This window comes from Chenopodium album, chromosome 5, assembly GCF_948465745.1.
Source record: "Chenopodium album chromosome 5, dcCheAlbu1.1, whole genome shotgun sequence".
Classification (NCBI taxonomy): domain Eukaryota; kingdom Viridiplantae; phylum Streptophyta; class Magnoliopsida; order Caryophyllales; family Amaranthaceae; genus Chenopodium; species Chenopodium album.
The window spans coordinates 76488897-76510054 of NC_137838.1; the positions used below are offsets into that span (position 1 = coordinate 76488897).

At 29.4% G+C, this 21158-nt stretch overlaps 1 protein-coding gene across 5 annotated transcripts; it reads left to right on the plus strand.

The window, feature by feature from the left end:
* Window positions 1-16558: 16558 nt before the first annotated feature.
* LOC145632336 (putative mediator of RNA polymerase II transcription subunit 26b) lies at window positions 16559-20959 on the plus strand. 5 transcript variants are annotated; one of them, XM_081684687.1, is made up of 9 exons: window positions 16564-17477; window positions 17660-17728; window positions 17851-17933; window positions 18669-18721; window positions 18861-18973; window positions 19107-19134; window positions 19253-19557; window positions 19660-19750; window positions 19903-20959. In XM_081684687.1, the coding sequence occupies exons 1-9, from the start codon at window positions 16899-16901 to the stop codon at window positions 20022-20024; spliced, it is 1443 nt and encodes a 480-aa protein (XP_081540813.1). In that variant the 5' UTR covers window positions 16564-16898; the 3' UTR covers window positions 20025-20959. The 5 variants fall into 5 exon arrangements, with proteins under 5 accessions (XP_081540811.1, XP_081540810.1, XP_081540809.1 ...); XM_081684686.1 differs by having other exon boundaries at window positions 16566-17477; window positions 18858-18973; XM_081684685.1 differs by lacking the exon at window positions 19107-19134 and having other exon boundaries at window positions 16559-17477; window positions 18858-18973; window positions 19213-19557; window positions 19663-19750.
* Window positions 20960-21158: the final 199 nt, after the last annotated feature.

Here is a 21158-nt window from a genome sequence, read left to right on the forward strand (position 1 = left end):
ATTGAACGTCAGTTTTAAAACCGCACAGTAACTATATCGTGTCACACCAAATATGCTACAAAGAAGACTTAATTTAACACTTATGATGCTAAATAACAGAGAATTATGATAAATTTGTTTGTGATAAATAGTTGTTTTGGAGTATTATTTCTCATAAACTTCCGAATAAGTGAAAATTAAGTTTTTTTTTTTTAATGACAAAAAAGTATTTTAGGGTTTTACTTCTAATAAAATTTTCGTATCTATTTATATAATTTTTCTAAACTAACAAATGTAACTTTTTTTTTTTAAGATAAAAAAATCCGATCAATCATAATATTTTCCAAGAAAATCAAATTATTCTTTGTAATATGAATTTAAATTATATCTTGACAAATAATAATCTAAATAAAATATATATTAACATTTATTACCAATACAATTATGTTGTTATAGAAAAAAATAGCATAATTATAATTTCCAATCAACAATAGAATTACACTGATATTAAATCACAACAATATCGTTTATTCTTATACGCTAAACTAATATGGAAAATACCATTGATTTGTAATTTATCAAATACCCGTACAAAATTGTAAAATCAATTACATTATACTAAAGGCGAAACTTAGAGAACACTTGGCTAAATATTATAAAAAGTTTTCCCTCCAAAACCACTTATTAAAAAAAAAAAACTTATATTGTAATTGTAATTAAATTATGACTTTTAGTTTGTATAAAATCTAAAATTAATTTCCTTAAATATCAAATTGTCCATTATAACTATTATATGTTTAATTAATTTCTTTCACAATATTTCATACTTTTTACTACTAAGTCTATTTATAATATTAATATCCATTATTTTTGGTAAAATTTATTGTCATTAGAATTATTTAACAGTCGTGCATTGCACGGAGTTTAATCTAGTAAATCATATTGGTTAAGTTTCCTTACAAAACATTAACATTTTTACCTTACCTTATCACCCATATAACATATTCATTACCAAATGGTTGGATATCATTTATTGGCGAAATTCTGTTAATATACGAAAAAATTGTCTTATTAAAATTTTCCTATTAATGACTATCTATATTGATGAGTATGTATTAGTTGGCATATTAGGATACATACATTGGGTATATAATATATGTAGTTCTTAGGAGAGTTTCTAAAATGAAATAATATTGAGAATTTATAACAAAATCACATGTAAATTGGTGCAGATTAGTGTTCAACTATGTTTGATACTTTATTTTTTAAATTCTTATACATAGTTTAGGGCTATAAAGAATAGGAACCATTTTCAAAAAAAGGAAGACTCTTAAAAATAGTCACACGAACATCGTTCGGGTCACGTACTAATATATGAATATAAGAGAGTACAAGACAATAGTAGTGGTGAGTATTGCAAATACTAACGTAGTAGAGGATGTGGATACAAGAGGGTGGATAGGTAGGAAGACTTGTGTATTGGTATGGCTTTTTGTGGGTGTATATTTTGATTTATGCCCACAACCAATATTTATAGTTGTAGATGAAGGTCGAAAAAAATGGCTAAAATATTCTAGAATTCCTATCATCATTGTTGTATCCATAATATTCTATAACTTTCACAAACCATATCTTTTAGTTGCTTCTAATGTCGTGGATTATTATAGTGGCTTGCATGATACAAGTTAGTAGTAAAATCTAGAGAAATGAAGAGCAATACTGACGTATCCAGAAACATTTAGAACACATATATAATCCACCAAAAAAATGGGCCTATAAAATCTGGGCCACACCCAACATTCTCAAAGTAAGAAATTATGGGTAGCAAGACAAATATTTTGAAGTTATAGTAAAGAAAATATTGAGTGCTGACCAAAGAGTTTATATATGGTCATCAGATAGACTCCACGAAATGGCATAGGAAGTTCTAAGGGCAGAAGATAAATTCTTCATCTGCTAACCTGCCTTTTTCAATATTTATATGTCGAATGCTTGTCAAAATTGTTGATTTATTAACGAAAATACCCCCATGAGAAACAAATTTCGTTTCTCACCATGAGAAACAGAGAATTTCCCGTTTATATTATCTAACGATTATGTGGACATCATGCTGGCTATGTTCTCATTCTTCAAAGGGCAAAGTTTGTGGACTTTCTTTCAAAGTAATTTTACCAAATGGACTTGACAATTAGGTCGCTTTGTAGACAGTGTATGGTAAGAGATCTTGTACATGATAGCAGAGTAGAACATTTATCTAGTAAGATGTCTGAAAGTACATCAGCCTTTGTTGTGAAGCTCAGCATCATAGTCTGCATGATGCATATATGGTTGAAACTGTCATTGCCTTGGGAGCCGAGTACTTAGTTTTCATGCCGTGTATAATGTAGTAACTCATTAGTGTACTTAGTTTTGTCCATAATGTATTTGCTGGAAGATAATATCCTCATGACCTACTCGATGAGCTGAAAGAGAAGGTGCCTGATACCGACTTCATCACTCTATATACACACCATCATGTCATTTCCATATGAAGGCAGTATTTACAATAATCGTAAGATTCTTAACCATTATAGGTTATCTAGGTTAGATATATAAGTATAATACTGAACATGTCTACAATCCACACCTCATACTACATATATTTACACAACTTTTGTAGATACCTCTGTAATTATAGCCTTAGATTGACCTCCTGTGTCTCTCAAATGAAAATTAGATAAAAAAAAGGCGGAAAGAACGACATATAGTGTTTGATAAGGAACATACCTATATTTAACAAAGAACATACCTTTAATGTGTTCTTTGAGTGTGATCAGTGTGTTCTTCAATTAAAATTATATGTTCTTTGAGTGTGATCAGTATGTTATTTAACATATGTTGATAAACATATATGTTTTTTTGGGTTTAATAATACAAAGTATGTTCTTTGAATTTGGCGTGTATGTTCTTTAAGGTCGTAGTGACACCCAAATTTTATTTTCATTATCATATGTCATATTTAATTTACTTTTATTATCGTATGTTATTTGAGTTTGATTAGTGTGTTATTTAGGTATTAACTATATGTACTTTACAATATAAATTACGTTCTTTTAACATATGTGTTTTTGAAATTTGATATTGAAATCTTAAATTATTTTTAATTGAAAATAATATTAGAGTAAAAAAACTAAATTAAGTTGAATTTTTTTTTTTTTGGAGAAATTGAAAATTATTTTTTGGGGAAATGATATCTTTGGTAAGGATTTTTTAAGAGGTGATCAACATTTGCATGACTCGTATCCCGATTCGAAATAAGGTGGGTTTGGGCAAACCTAAAAATGCATTTTTAGTTAAAACTCGAACCGGGCTCGAAAAAAACCCGAAAACCCGCTACTTTTCTACGGGTTTGGGCACGAGAAATTATGATATGGCCCGGTCCTACTCGATTTTTTATCACCTCTAAATTTTTTCCGTTAATAATGTGTAATTTTTCAGAAAATTTTATTAAGTTTTTAACTCGTTCTTTTTATTATATTTTTATGTTCTTTGGTAATGCATGTTTTTGTCAAATACAAACATGTTCTTTGTCAAATACATGTATGTTCTTTATGAAACACAGGATGTTCTTTCTGCTTTTTTTTTTATTTATCCGGGTGCACGATACGCACTATACACCGTGTGTATAAACCACGGATTGCTCTCAAATTAGCAGTTGTTGATTGAATTATATAAACCCCTTAATTTGCCAGGGCATAGATTTTTGCTTTTTGAACCGTGAGAAAGTGTACATGCAAATCCCATAATGTGGGTTTTTTTTTTTTTTTTTTTTTTTTTTTTTTTTTTTTTTTGTGCGCGCACAAAAATGTTACAAAGACCAATGATGTACGTAGATAAGATTTGATTTCGAGTCTTGATCAGTATTTTCCCTCAATAAACTAATCTAGTCGATGACATAACTTACCATATAAAATGTTTCCCTAACCTCTTTCACTAACTTTTGTTTTTTTATATTTTTGTTTTTAAGAAATCTCTTATCAAAGTATTGGGGAAAGCCGCCTCCCTCTTCTCTCTTTTCTCTCTTCTCTCTCCTCTCTTTAGGGTTTTAATTTTCTTGGCCGTTTAGGCAGGAAATAGTCTACTTTCTTCGGAAATTAGACTATTTCCGACCCTTTTCTTCAATTTAATTTGCCTTTTTGTTATTTGATTGGTTTTGCTTTGTTTTGTTCTCTCCGTTTGTGAGAGTCTGTCCCAATTTTTTTGGGTTTTTCCCAATTTTTTGGGATTTTAATTCTCATCTATGGATGAGAATTTTAATTTTAGGGTTTTAATAATAATTGAGAAGGTGATTTGGATTCATACGGGTTTAGGGTTCGTCATCAACTCTACGATCAAAACATCAGCGCAGATTGCGAAGGTCTCTACTTGGAAAGATGCAAAGACATCGAAAAACACTACTCACGTCAAGTTTGAAGCGGTGGAGTGTGAGCTATGCCCAATATGCAAATTAGTTATGATTTTGATTGTAAAAGTTATGTTATTTTCTCTAGATCTGTGGTTTACAAATCTTTATTATTGTTGTAGATGCCGTATGGCTATTTATTAATGATAATATTCTTCTTCTTGTCCAAAAAAAAAAAAAAAAAAAAATAAAAAAATAAAAAAATAAAATCTCTTATCAATATATGTAATGAACAATAGGCTAAAAGAATGGTTTTGAAACCATGAGAAAGTGGACTTGCAAATTAGCTAGCCCATTAGGATAAGTTTGGTAATTTAAAGTAGTACTTTGAATTAATTTGGTCATTTGAATTTACTTTGGCCCAAAAGAATCTAATTAGTATGTCCAAATTAACCTTAATTTGACTCATTAGCTGGCGGATAAGAAGTATTGTTATAATGATTGCAAAAGTCATACATATATATCGACCTTAATTAATACGCTTAGGCTTATACCTATAATCTTAAAAACATTGGAAAACCTCACAAACAACCAAATTAATTTGATCCTTACTAAAATTAACTTAACTTGGACACCTATCACACTCAATGCCACAAGAAATTTGACAATAATACAGCTTGACCCACAAAATGAAAAGAAAAACCCCAAAAAATGAAGAGAAAATGAAAGGGAAAGTGGCAAAATTAAAAATAATTAAAATAAAAAATAAATAAATAAAAGGAGTGATGAGAGAGAATACAAGTGGATAGAATTAAATTAGGATTAGGATTGACTATTCAGGTTGCTGGAATCGCACCAAACTATTTTATCAACCATTCAACATTACCTTATTATTTCTATTTTACCATGTGCTTAGTGGATACATCATCTTGATTGCTTTCTTAATTAACACTAAATCTTTAGAAAGTTTCTTTAGATATTTTTTCTAATATTTAACCAATATTTCTTATTTTCGGATAAAACCTGTATTATTGTATTGGATACGGCTTATTAAGGTTAAAGGGTAATTACCGTCAAAAAAAAAAAAGGTTAAAGGGTAATTATATTTAGTGTTAGAGGACCAACTCAACCAAAAATTATACAACGTAAAAAGTTAATTTTTAATTTTTATTTAATAGGTTTATATCAAGATGGATTCAATAAGCTAGATTATTTGACTTTTTTTTTTTTTTGTGTAACAAATATCGAATACTCTGTACTATATATTACAAAAGACAATCAAAAGGGTTTGTATAAATAATGTAAATTTAAAATATCGGTATACCATATGCGGATATACCACGATGATGTTAAGGGAAAGAAAAAAGAGAAAGGTAATATGTATCTATTAGAGTGATTTCCTCAATCTTATAAGCTTCAGTACTTATAACTTTCTTGCAAAATACCTTTTGATCTTAGCTTTTCATCTCAACTAGCTAAAATACTTAATATCTTGCTTTTAAGATTTCTAAATATATACTCTATAGTGCACATACTTTTACATTATGTTTGGGTAGCTATCACGAACAAAACTTCAAGGGAGGGAAAGCAAATGAATTGAAGGGGAGGTGGGGGGATGGAAAGGGTGAACACTTGTATTTTCCTTCATAACTTTTATAATATCTTATTTCTTTAATTATTACTTCCTCTATTTTTTTTTTACTTGACCTGTTTCTTTTATCACGCTTGCCAATGCAAAACTTTAACGATCAATAACTTTAATTTTCGATATGTAAAAATTATAAAAGTTATATATTATATTAGTACTTGTTGAGACGAATTTAAAAATATCTTACATGAATATGTTTTTCTTTAAATATTATTCACAGAACACGGTCAAAGGAGGAGGGGTGAATAGTGTAAAAGTCAAAGCGGGTCAAGTAAAAAAGAACGGAGGAAGTATTTTTTTTCTTTTATCACGTATGCTAACTTACAAGTTTAATTGTTAATATTTCTAATTATCTTATTTTTTATATAAATTATAAAAGTTAGTCGTTAAATTAAAATTTGTAAATAATATTGACAGTCGAAATATGTCAACTAAAAAAGAATTGGATATTCGACAATTTTGTTTGTAGTAAATGAATGAACTTTTGTTTTTTTCACCATCTTTAAAATACAGCTTACGTATAACTTCTTATACACTACGTATGCATGTGTATAAATAATTAAAAAGAATGAAAGATGGATATCGTCTACGTACTCTTCTTGTCTTACTACACGTACGGACAATTCCAATTGTTAAATTTTGTTGGTAGCTCTAAACTTTTCAACAAGATGGAAAAACTTGTTGAGTTGTTGGTCATTGAAGCATGTAGCTTGATGTGCTATCTATACAAAACAAGTTGCTTTTGCTTGAATCTATGTAAAGAACTAAGAAAAAAATGAATTGATAAGTAATTTATACTCGTATGTGGGGTGATACAAATTACATTTGCTTTACGCTTGTGGGGTTAATATTGGAGAACTTTGTAGCTAAAAATGTGTCGCTAAAAGGCTAAAACTGTTGATCGGTAAATTATGTGATAAGTCGTAAATGGTTTGTTGTGTTCTCTTCCCCTTAAACTTATTAGGCCTTATTAAACTTGTCAGACCTTAATGAATTTATTGAAACTTATAAGACCTGATTGAATTTATTAGAAGTTTTTGATTTTATTGAAACTTATTAGATAATATTATTAGACCTGATTATAACTTATTTAACTTATTAAAACTTATTTAACTTATTGAAACTTAATAGGGTGTATTCTATTCACCTGATTTTCACTAATCTGAACTTATTTTAACTTATAAGAATTTATTATACCTTATTAAAATTTATTTTAGATGTAATTTGTACTTGGGTAACCCTTATCAGAACTTATTAATTAAACATGAACGGAACTTATCTAAACTGAACTGAACTTATTGCTCCCGAAATAAGTCAAAATAAAGTGAACAGAACGAACATACCTTAGAGTATAAATTAATGGCGGGGTTTTAACATTTTACATTAGCTTAACATTTTGGTTGAATTGACCCTTTAACAAGGTTTCAAAAATTAGCATGATAAGAAAGTTGCATATTCAAATTTTATCCACACTTCTTTTCAAGTGAAAAAAAATTAGTGATATATTTGAAGGAGGACATGCAAAATTCATATCACAAGTCCAAAAGTGACTCTCATGTGAAGTGGGAGGGAGGGGGTGATAAACTGATAGCTATAAAACCAATATTGGAGTTATAATTTTGGTGAGTTAAACCTTTAACGTCACTTAACCATTAGAGATATCCTAAATTAGCTATGCACACATATATTGTCATAAATTACCATCAATAGAAAATATATAAATATATATATATATATATATATATATATATATATATATATATATATATATATTTCAAGCACAATTGGACTTTGTTTAATTTATAACATGCTCCGTATAACTTTCATAAAAGAAACTAGTTAGGGCCTGTTCATATTTACTGAACTGATGAGCTGAACTGAACTGAACTGAACTGAACTGATTGGAGCTGAACTGAACTGAAAAATTAACATGCATAAAAATATATGAAAATGTTTATGAAAATTAATGATAATATATATAGAGGATTGTGAAAAATATAAAAGTGTTTTAAAAATAACTCTGTATTTTAAATTATTAAATTTTTGTGTATTATATTTTAAATATATATATAAAAATAAAAGGTATTCTTCAATATTTTACTGTAGTCAATCGTTGCTTGTTGTACTCTACACAATTTTGTTCGTTTACATGAACTAGGGATTCCATTCACGCACCAAGTTGAAGTCATGGGACCAACAGAAGATCATACTATGTACGATGATAACAGAAAAGCAGCTATGGATATTGTACGAAACCAAATAACTGATCAGATATGGGAGTCAATTCAGAGGAATGCCGAAATAATGGAGCAACTTAATGAAGAAGAAGAAGATGAAGAACTAACCGATTATGAAAGCTAGTAACTGTTGTGTAGTACTCTCATTTTGTCAATGAGTTCAACTATAAAAAAAACATGTGACCATTTTGAACGACGAATATAATTTAAAATAATAATAATAATTATTATTATTTTTATAATATTATTATTATTATTATTTTTATAATATTATTATTATTATTATTTTATTATTATTATTATTATTATTATTTTTATTATTATTATTATTGTTATTATTATTATTATTGTCGTTGTTGTAATATGCTAAAACATCTAAAACAAAAAAAATTAACAACTGAGCTGAACTGAACTGAACTGAACTGATTGGAACTGAAGTGAACTGAAAATAAGTAAATATGAACAGGCCCTTTCTCCGTATTTATTATTGGATTGATATACACACTAAACTTTATAAATATAATTCCTACTGACGACCAAGTGAACCACTCCATTAGTGATGTGATTGGACTTTTGAAGATAGACAATCACAAGTAATCATTTGTAAACACCTAGCTACAGATTAGACCTTAATCGCCTACTAATTAATTCTAATCGAAGCTTTTAGCAATGACTGTTAAGGTAATATCATGTGACGTCTAGTTAAACATCAGGTCTTAACCTAGTGACAAAAATTAAGGGCTTACTGTATGAGCAATAGTTTATATGTTCGAATTCTTTTTTTTTCCATCTATTCATAATCTATATTACGTGCATCTTTAAATCATTTTAAACCCAAAAAATTAAAATTAATGTGTGGCCTATGTATAAGTTTAATTAATTTCTCTTTAAATTTGGTGTTTATCCTTCTCAATCTGTGCAGTCACAATCAGATATGGACGGTAATTACCATGTTTAACTCATTTCGGCTTTGAGCATTCTCACTAGAGAGTCACATCAATATATTAATTACGGAGTATAGTTTTCGACTTTATCAAAAGGAATTATAAACCATGTACCAACTAAACGTACCAAGAATATTTATGACATTTCATATCTACCTAAAATACTTACATACTCCTAAACTTAATATTCCGTAGTAGTAAGTGACTATGATTACTTAGAAATAGATCAAGAATTTATGTATACCAATCAAATCAACTAGAGTACCAAGTATGTTCGCTTCAATATTATTTAGATAAAATAAGACTTATTTCATGCAATATGATTTTTGATAAAGATAAGTTCAAGATAAATCAGTTCCAACAAAATAAGTTTATTTTTTCTTAAAAAACTTTTTTTTTTTTTTTTGGAAAAAAAAAAGTTTATTTTAAACAATGACAAATAAAATAAAATTAATTCAACAATATCATATAAGTTCAATAAAATAAGCTGAACAAAACAAAATGAGTAAAAAATGTATTCTATCAGATAGATCTAAACAAATTTGAACTTAAATGAAATTATCGGAACTTAATTGAAATTATCAGAACTTAAGTGAACTTATCTAAACTAAACTTAACTTATCAGATTTTATTAAAATTTATTTAGTTGTAATTTAAATTTAGGTAACCTTTATCAAAATTTATTTTTGTTGAACTAAACTTATCATAACTTATTTCTCCCAAACTAAACTTATCTGAATTTATTAAAGCTTAAATAAGTGAAAATAAGGTGAATAAAATGGACCCTAAATTCAAATAAGGGTTCCCAAAAAAAAAAAAGAGTCATCCAAGTATAATCTACAAATAATAAAATAAGTTTTTAAAAAATCATGATTCATATATATCGATTAAGTGTGATGGATTAAGCCATGTTCACATTTATTAAACTGATTGGAGTTGAACTGAACTGACTGAACTAAACCGAGCTGAACTGAACTAAGCTGAACTGATTGGAGCTGAGCTGAACTAAACTAAATTGAACTGGACTGAAATTAAGCTGAAGTAAACAGGCCCTAAGATAACTTATATAATTAAAATTGGGTAAATATAATATTAGTGTACCCTTAAGTCCTTAACATAAGATACTTGCCCCAACTGTAAAAAAAATAATGATAGTTGCCCCAAGAAACGCACTTGAAGTCTGTTCAAGATTAATTACTCTACTATTTACTCTGTTTTCGTAATTAATTAGTGATACAAAAAAGTTGGTAAATAGCTTGGTTGCGGTGGTCTACTTTGAGCTTCTGACTATACTAAGCTGCATCTTTATTCTAAGAGGACTTTGTAAGGTTTGACCAGTTTCACTGACTTAATATATGGTCAACTTTTTTTTTTTTTTTTCCTTTTGAAGACATGGTCAACCCATTTATATTCAATTACCAATTTGTGAAATCACACTTAAAGAAGAAATAGTAATGATACAATAAATTAACATATCATTTTGAAAAAAAGAAGTAATAAAATTGAAATAATACAAAATCTTTGTTTTGATGATTGGAAGGCATGATTCTGACACCTATTAATAAGAGAAAACCCAATTAATTTTCAAGATAAATAAAAAATCGTTTATTTTTTAAAAAATAAATCAACAAAATATCTTAGAGATCATGACCATAAGTGAGCGTTGTTCACATAATTACATAAAAAAGACCAAGGCTAATCATCTTAATAGGATTTATCATTCTCATACGTTTATTTTCAGTTCAGTTCAGCTCCTAATTTCCTTCTCTTATAAAATATTCATTTCAGTTCAGCTGATTTCAGTCTATTAAAACAAGCCCTAAATGTATATAAAAGTAAATTTTAATTATAACTAATTTTGTTTAATAGGTTTAATTAAGATAAGTATAGTTAAGTAAAACAAAAGGATAAATTCGCAAAACCAATTGAATTATACGTATAAGAAGAATACTACGAAATTAATCCATGAAGATAAATTTGCAAAACCAATTTAATTATAACGATGTTAGCTAATGAAACTAAAAACATTATAAAATAATAATGATCTCTTAATAGGCTTAAAATATGAAATTATAAAATAATGATCTCTTAGTAGACTTTTCCTTGTGAGTTAGGTAACCCATAGGATGAGTACCTAGTAATTGAGTGAAGTAAACGACTTTACCAAAAACAGATAATTTTTATCCATTCTAAATACTTGTACTTTTTTTCACCCCATTAAAAAGAAAAAGTCCAAAATTTAATTTCTTTTTTTCCAAAAAAGAAAAAGAAAAAAATAAAAAAAAAGATGTAGAGGTTTTTGACCTTTCTCAAATTAAACTCCCATGTGTCGGAAACTGAGTAAACGTCGTTTTTCATGTTATTTAGCGTGGCACCGTCACATCTAACGTCATCCAAATAAAAGGTACACGTGGCAGTAACCCAAGAGGTCCCCATAATCCAAATTCATTGTCTTAGCGTTTCCTGTTAACTGATTTTGGCATTTTCGTCATTCGTAATCAAGCCGCCGAGTCCTCTTGCCCGTAGAATTGTTTGGACAACAAATTACTTGTTCTTTTTTATGTACGTGTAACACAGTCTTAACAAAAACATGATTGAGTAAAATTATTCTAAACCAGAGAATAACAAAGTGTTAGTCGGTTAGATATTACTCTCTCTGTTTTAAATTAGATAACACGTTTTAGTTATCACATTTATCGTAATTGTCTATTCATAATTTCAGTAAAAATAATTTCAGTTTAACAAAAATAAGGTGAAATAAAATGGACCTTTTTTTTTTTGAGGAAAAATAAAAGGGACCTTAGACATTAATATAAAACTACCAAAAGCTAGTCAAAATGTGTCATCTTCTAATTTGAAATGGATAAGTATTTTATAAACATATTTTTATCATTAATTTATTCGTTACCATTTTATCAAATTTCTTTTTTAAAATATAATAAGGTTTTTTTAATTTTTTGCAAGCAAAAGAAAATTGAGAAAACAAATTAATTATAAAAAAATAATTATTTTTTCTTAAACAAGCATGTGTAAGATTAACTTTATAATATAAAAAATCCAATAAATACAAAATTAAATTATTATTTTAAAAAAGAAATTTAATGTATTAAAGGTAACCATGCATATTACTATAAAAAAAAAAAAAAATTATCCCTCAAAATAAATATTAAAAAAAAAATTATCCGTTAAGATCATCTCTGCATTTTGTTCGCCTAAAAAAATTTAATGTTAGTTAGAGCCAATCAAATTAAATCATTTCTAATAAGTAAAGTACAAATGCACCCTTAATATACTCTTCATAATAAAATAAAAAATATACTCCGTAATAAGCACTAAAGTTATACGAAGTATGTTATGGTATACTCCGTAAATGTATAATTATTGTACACTAAGTACATCTATCAATAAGTTTTTGTCAATTTTCCAAAATGTCCAACTATTTCTTTTTAGTAGATGCACAATTGATAAGTGCAACATCACAACGTTCGCAATGATTATTTCTATCTCTCTCAATCTCTCATAACAACTTCCTCTCTCTTAAAAAATTTACTTCTCTTATATGCATTTTTGTAAAAATAAATAAATTATATTAATTAACATATAAAAAAGACAAAGTGAAACCAATGCAATAAATATATATACAAAATACAAGGTAGAATTACAAGGACTAAAGGCATAATTAATATTATAGAAGATCCCACGCATGATGGGATCCCACAATAAATCGGATAAGATAAAAGAATGAGAAATCATATCAAATTAATAGCGAACTAAATAATGTATAACATTTAGTTCTTGATTCGTTGTGTGTTTCACTCGAATTTTCAATAAATATGCCTAATTTGTCAATCTCAAATTAAATTACCTGAAAAAGATGCGAATGTATATGAAATAATGTGAGTTAAACCTAGATTTAATTCCAAGGATTTCCAACCATGAATTGAACAACCAAGAGAGAGAGAGAGAGAGAGGGGGGGGGGGGAGGGAGAGGCTAGCTAAGAATCCTCATCGGGGAAAAAAATTAACTTTAAGAAACCGAGAAAAGGTATCACACACTCTGACAACAAAAAGTGTATTATAATCTATATGTACACGTGTGATTCGGATCTCACTATACTAAATTAATTAATTGTATATGGTTAACTAAATTAAGTAATTAAGTGGTTGTATTTCAAAAATTGAAATGCTTTAGTATTTAACCTCATTATCTTCTAAATTGATTAAGGGCCTGTTCATATTTACTGAACTGAGCTGAACTGAACTGAACTGAACTGATTGGAGCTGAACTGATTGGAGCTGAACTAAACTGAATTGAACTGAACTGATTGGAACTGAACTGAACTAAGCTAAAATGAATATTTTATGAGAGAGGGAAATTAAGAGCTGAACTGAACTGAACTAAACTGAACTGATTGGAACTGAACTGAACTGATTGGAGCTGAACTGAACTGAACTGAAAATAAGTAAATATGAACAGGCCCTAAGACATAAATATTATTACAGTTGCAACTTAACTATATTTATAAAAAGTAGATATAATGAGAGATGAAAGAGTTGACATGCATATTGAGTAAGTAATTGTAGTTAGGGTTTAATAAAGGAATTAATCTTGCTACTTTACCCTCCAACCTTGATGTGTACTGTATATACTTATATGGTCTATATGTTGATTATTAGCATACATACACGTGTAATAGTTATAGCTTGACTATATTCATATTTTAAAGTATCAAGTAATTAAATAAGTAATTGGATTAATTAGGGTTCCAAAAATCGAAGTACTATTACTACTATAGTTAATTAGTTATATGGTTAACCATAAAAATGAAATAATTATATAATATGGTTAACTAATTGAGCAATTAAGTAGTTATATGTCCAAATTTGACTACTTCAATAACCCTAGCATCATTGTAGTCAAAGTTGATTAAAATGTTAACCAAGCTTTACGAAAGCTATTTATAGAGTTGATGTATTGAGTGATAAGGAATTGTAATTAGGGTTAAATGAGCTACTAATCTAGCTATTAACCCTAGCTCCAACCTCATTAGGTTATTGTTGATTAGCTTACATATACAAGTGTAATTATAGCTTAAACGGAATAATTATTAAAGTATAAAGTAATTAAATGCATATATTTTTTTTTGAGGGAAATTAAATGCATATATAACTGTATGTATTAGCTTTCTCTAATTAATTTAACCTTATTATTCCGTATAATATCATTAATAATCTTATTATAATTCTTGACATGCCTCTAGGTGGGTAGTCTCATTGAATTTTTTGGAATTTGTTACATTCTTTGGGTAGAAAAGCTTCACGAGTAACACGTACAAGTCAAAGATGAAATAAAAATAGAATGAAAATCATGGAACCCTTAAAAAATATCATTTTTTTTGTAAGAAAAAAAAAATAAAATAAAAAATTAAATCATTTTGATAAGAGGGTTTTCCGCTGTCATAACTTTCTTTAACAATCTAATGTGCATGTGTTAGTGCAACATGACTCACGAGTAACACGTACAAGTCATCCAACTTTTTTCTTGTATTTTTTATTTTTGGAAACTTAAATCACAAATATAATATCAACAACCAATTGCAAATTTGCAATAACAACAGTATCATGATAAGATAATTTACATGATAAATGTACAATTGCATATCTCTGAGACCAATTTATATATACAGTGTAGAAGATATACTAGCTAGGATTTTTTTTTTTATTATTTTTTTTTAATTATTGTAAATGACTCATCTTAAAGATAGTTTGAAGATGATTACGGCACTTAATCCATCACCATTCTTATTAAAGATATACCTTGCCTTTTTACTTTCTAAAGTATATGGAGTACTTAATTGTATATTTGAAATTAATTACTCGTATAAGATAAATTAGTTAGTGTTTTAATCAGTCCCCGTTCACTTCATCTCATTTTTGCTAAACTGAAATTACTTATACTGAAATGAAATTAATTTTGTTTAACTGAAATTATTTATACTGATTTTATGTTATATTTCTTTTTAAAGTTAATGATTTTTAACTGAACTAAAATTATTTTTACTCAATTAAACTTATTTTTGCTAAACTGAAATTATTTTTAGGAATACTATTTTTTTTAAGGTGGGGTGAACGGGACCGTAAAATAAAGTAATTAAGTTCTAATAGATAAGGGCACTAAAAGTTAATATAAATAAAAGTTTTGCATAATTTATTCCGAGTAGATAATATGATTATATGTATACAACTAAAGATAATTATATACACCGCACTTGTAAAATTTTTGGACAAGAGTTTTATATCACTGAAACAATTGAAGTGTGATCCATGGTTAATAAGTACGCCAAACGTAAGATCCTTTTAGATAATATTTCAAAAAAAATAAAATCCTAATCAATGACCACTTTAATAAAATTACAATGCAACAAATCTCTTGTGATCAAAGCTATATCCAAAGATTAATCAACTTAAAATATTTTAATTATTTTTCTTGATTATTTTACCTTATGTACTTCGATAAAAATAATACGGACTATGAGTACTTTAAATTATTCTAAGTCGTAGTTCACATCAAATATAATACGGAGTATTACGGGAATTACTCAATGCAATACTATATACTTTGTATTTTATTAAACAAATAGACATTTTTCCACGCGGCCCCGCCACAATAAAAAAAAATAAATAAAAATTCTAACAAATAGAATTTGTCTAAGCAAATGAGCTCTCTCTTGTGTGAAATTGTGTGTTGAGAAATGTCTATGTAATTTCTGATTCCAATATCTTTCCTTATCTATCTCTCTAGATTTTCTCTCTCTTCCTAATAAATAATAAAATCAAATTCAATATATCACATTATTTGTTTCCTTAATTTAATTATTTCTTTCCAAAAAACAAAGATAATTAGAAGGAAAGAATTGTGATTAGAGAGAGGATCAAGTCAAAAGAGAGGGGCCAATTTCCTTAAATTTTCTCAATTCCCAATTATTTTTATTTTTAATATTTTAATCCCCTCTCTTTTTTCTCTCTCCTCTTCCTCTCACTTTCCTTCCTCCTTTTTGTCAAATTCCTGTTCTACCTCCATAAAAATACTCGGTGAAATTTCCAGAAAAAATTTTAGACACAAAAACAAAAATAAATTACAATCTTTGCTCTTTTCTCTATTTCTGAAACTCCTAAAATCAATTTGAACTCAAATTTTATTATTCATTCAACTTAATTAGTCTGTAATTTTTTTTTTCTTGTTTTAATTAGTTGTTCTGGGTTGGGTTGTTGCTTCATTGCTTAAATTTGTTGTTCAACTGCCCCTTTTTTTCTCTTTTTTTTTTTTTTTTTTTTTTTTGCCATCTCTTTAAACTCACTTCAATCGTCTTCATCTTCTTCATCTTCTTTCTGAAGAACAAGATACATAGTTTTTTTTTTTTTATTAAAAAATTATTTTTTATTTTGGTAGAATATAATAAAATATTATTGCGTAAAAAGTTAATCCCATATCAGAAATCAATTGAGTTTATTCCATTCGGATTCTCTTTTAATTTCTGATCGTATTCTGTTAATCGAATAATTTCTCCCAAATTTCACATTTTCCCAATTTTTTTTTTAATTTTTTCTGGGATTATAAAAATCTGGGTTATCAAATTCCGTGATTTTAGCAACTGGGTATTGATTAAAACAAGTTTTTACGATCTGGGTTATTGAGAATTCGATCAAAAATGACCTCAAAACCAGGTGGTCATAAAACTAATAATAATGGAGGAGGAGGTGGAATTGGTGTTGGTCTTGATGATTGGAGAGATTATTTCAGAAGAGCAAATTCTGATATATTCGATATAATCGAGCACGCAATAATGGTGGCAGCTTCAGATTGTCCAAAGGAATTCCGTGTTAGGAGAGAGAGAATCGCTGAGTTGCTATTCACATGTCGATTAACGCGGTGTTTAGGGTGTGATCGAGTCGAGTTAGCGGTTTCCGAGGTTGATGAAGGTGGTTGTGATGGTGATGTTAAGGTGGTAATTAAAAGTGTTAATGACGGGTTTAATGTTGATGATGATGTTAATGGTGGTGGTGGTAGTAAAGGGAGTAAGGTTAATAGTACAACTAGGGAAAATGAGTATGATCAAAATGATATTGATCAACATATTGCTAACTTGGATTTGGATATGATATTGAATCATGAGAGTAATTATAGTTTTGATGATGCTGAGGCTTTGACTAATGAGATTGAAGAAGCTAGGGAGGTTGTTGATGAGGTGTTGAGGATTAAGGAGATACTCCTTAATAGCCAGGATCAGGTAGATTTTCCTGATACATTTTCGGGTTTTTGATTTCGTCGAAAATGGTTGTTTTAGTCTTATTTGATGATTGTGTTATGATGTTGTTTAATGGAATTGATGCTAGGATTGTGTTTTTGATTGGATTTTTGTTTTTTTACTAGGGTTTTCTAATTGTTGTTCTTGTAACTGTTTTATTGTAGTCTGATTCTGTGTTGTTCGAGTCGTTGAGGAGGTTGCAATTGATGCAATTGGATGTTGATATCCTAAAGGTTTGAGCTTCAATCCTTTGTTGTTGATGGTTATAGGTTGTTTTTTGATTTTATAGTAAGAGTAGGTTGCTTAGTCTTGATTGGATTGAATTATGATCTAAAGGAAATTGTGTTGGTTTCAGACAACTGAGATTGGGAAGGCTGTTAATCGCATTAGAAGACATAATGCAAAGAACATTCGTCATCTTGCTCGGGCGTTAATAGAGTATGTTTATACTACTCTTAACAAATGAACTGATCATGTATCTTGTCCATTGCATATTGGTGTACTTTGAGTTCTTGCCACTGTTAATGAATGATCAGTGCTGTGTTTTGTCTAAGAGCCTGGCATGTTACTTAATAGTGTTTCCTCTAATGCTTGATTAGTACTAGTGCTGCTGCTTTTGTTTAAGAGTTTAGCATGTTTGTTCAAAGTATCTCCAAAATGCAAATGTAGACCAATCATTGTCTAGTTGATGGTAGTAAAGTATGAAGATGACATGAAACGGCAAGCAAAATGCTGTATGATGCTATCTGATTTTCCGGCTTTGAATAGCTTTAAGAATCTACAAACCGTTATGGTGGTTAAGATATTGGCACAGTTATTACTCGTTATTAGTTTTTAAAATTTCAGTTATGTTGCCCTTCCAAATGTGAACGTGTTCGAATCTACGTTACTTGATTGTTGATTTAATAAGGCATAGTAATTAGCTGTTTAATTTTTGACATAGTATATTCTTTTCCTTCCAAGTATGAACATGGAATTAGATGTTCAATTTTGTGACACGTGATGGTTGTTTTAGGTTCAATAATTAGCTGTTTGAATTTCCAAATATGAACATGAAAATATGAAATTGCTGCATACTGTGATATCCGTATATAACTCTTAATCTTTTTAGTGCAATGTTTATTTCACCCATTTTCCTTTGTTAAAAGTGTTATCTCTGTTTTGTGTTGACAGTGGATGGAAGATTATTGTCGATGAGTGGGTGAAAGCCTCCCAAGAACTTGGAGGTAGCGTTCTGCTTATTTTGGTGGTGTTATCCTGTATTTGATACTTAATGCAAGTATATGATCGCAAGAGGCATTGATTAATCTAATTTCTGATATCATAACTTCATATTGACCCATCTTCTCCCCTTTTGTGCAGAAGGAGGTACCCCTGATTCTGTTAACCCGTCCACAGTTGATGAAGAAGAAGGGCTTCCTTCTCCACCATTGGAGGAGGGAGTATTTTTCTCAACACAACATATGGATTTTAATCAGGTACTTCACTTGTTTGTCAATGCCATTATGTTATTATTAGGAATTGTTCCGAAGCTGTTTGATGATAACGGTCCTTGCTTTTTGAAACTGACTTTCTTCTTGTTCCTTTGGGTCATGCTTTGCAAACATGAAGTTTTTTGATGGCATGGATGATGATGGAAGTGAGTTACACTTCCTTTCCTTTAGCATAGTCTTATATAGCTTTTGTTATTTGGTTTTTTCTGAATTCCCCACTTAAGAATCATGATGATGATGATGAACGGGGAAATGTTGTTTCAGATCCTCGAAAGGGTGGGGAATTTAACAGGAACCTGGAAGCCCGGGAAGCTGGAAGAAAGCCTTCAGTGGCTGAGCAAGACCCTCCTAAGCGAAGAGAAGAACCTAAACAGGTGACTCCCCTTCCAAAGGACAACAAGGTGCAACAAACGAAAAGGCAAGAGCCCCTTTCAAAGCCTAACAAGCCCATAAGCGTGCAATCTGGCCCTGGTAGACCTGTAAAACCCAATGGTGAACAGAATATTAACAAAGATTCTAGAGTTCAACAAAAACCAGTGATCCAAAGAAGGCCACCTCCTCAACCTGAGGTATCAAGTTCGCAAAATTTATTCCATAATTAGTTCTCGGGATAATATAATGTTTTAAAAAGTTTAGGGTTTAAATTTTGTTTCCATTGCTTGTTGGATCAGAAGATGAGACCTTCGAGTGACAATGATGTCCAAGAGAAACTAGAGGCCACAAAAAGGAAACTTCAGGAGCGATACCAACAAGCTGAGAATGGTAATATGAGATTCTCATTAATTCTTGGTTTACAATTTGTGCAAACTCTTTATGAGCAGACATGTCATTATTTCCAATTCCAAGTTAGTTTACCTGAAGTTAGTGACTGAAGTTTACTTCTGACTGTCATTTTTAATTTTGTTGATAAACAGCAAAGAGGCAAAGGACCATACAAGTAATGGAGATACATGACATCCCCAAGCAGGGGCTTACAAAACCAAATGCATTTGGTAAATTTGGCAACAACAGGCATTGGGCGAATGGCAGGAAATAATCTGTGTGATATTCTTCTTTTCTCGTTGACATCAGGCGAATTTTTTCCGTTCGGTGGTTTACATGCCTACAATTTGAGAGTTAGCTGTAAATTCTTTGGCAGAAGTTTGAGCTTAGCCGACATTTCGGGGAGGATGAAGCCTCATTGGTCATTCGATCTGCAGTGTTAGGGGAATAAAGCCTCCGGGAACATTCTTTCTTGATTTATCAGTCATTTGAACACCTTAGTATCAGCGTACTGATCTTATTTACCGGAGTGTGTTTCAGTGACTGTTTTCCCCTATCCCCTTGGTACTCAGCTCTTTTGTTACAGACCTGGTTTATACATGAAGATTTGCACAGAAATATATGTGCATTTTCATAAACTTACTATGATATGTAACAAAAAATAAAAGTACATATGTTACTTCACAAGATATAGAGTATATATCTGCAAAGAAATAAGGATCTTGTGCAATTTGTGTCTTTGGTACACTTGTGGTTACCTTTTTCCCTCTTTGGGTGGTGGTGGATTGGCTGGGGTTGCATCTAATTTTCGAGAATTTCTCGTTTACTCGATGCTGTATAGTTAGTTGAGAGATGATAGACAAATCTTCGTAGTAATTTTTTGGTATTTAGGAAATTAGGGGAGTTTACCCGAATAAATAGGGACGAGGATTTTGTCTCGAACCTCTCTCAACCAACTGCCTGAAAGGCTGAAATATGTTAAATGTTCTTCATACTTCGGTGGTAGACAAAGATACATTGATGTCATTGACTGATAATGGTACGAAGTAACATAAGTTTGAGATTCTTCAGATCTGGTACATAGTAACATGTTTAGTCCAGTAAATCACTAATCATAGAGAGCAGAGCAGAGACATTTATTCTGTACTCAAATATTTTTTGATATTGGGTAATTTACTTGTGTGCCCCTATGGTTCAATATTTTTGATATGTTGACAGGAAAATTTTCATTATGTTTTTAAAATTGAAGTACTTTTTTTTTTAAAAAACAATCATAACTATAATACAGTACAAAATTTTAGCTTATTTACTTGATAGAATTATACTACCTCCGTTTCATATTATTTGCAACGTTTTATATAAAATAAAGAGAAAAAATGTCTAATCGTTGTAAATATATAAAACGGAG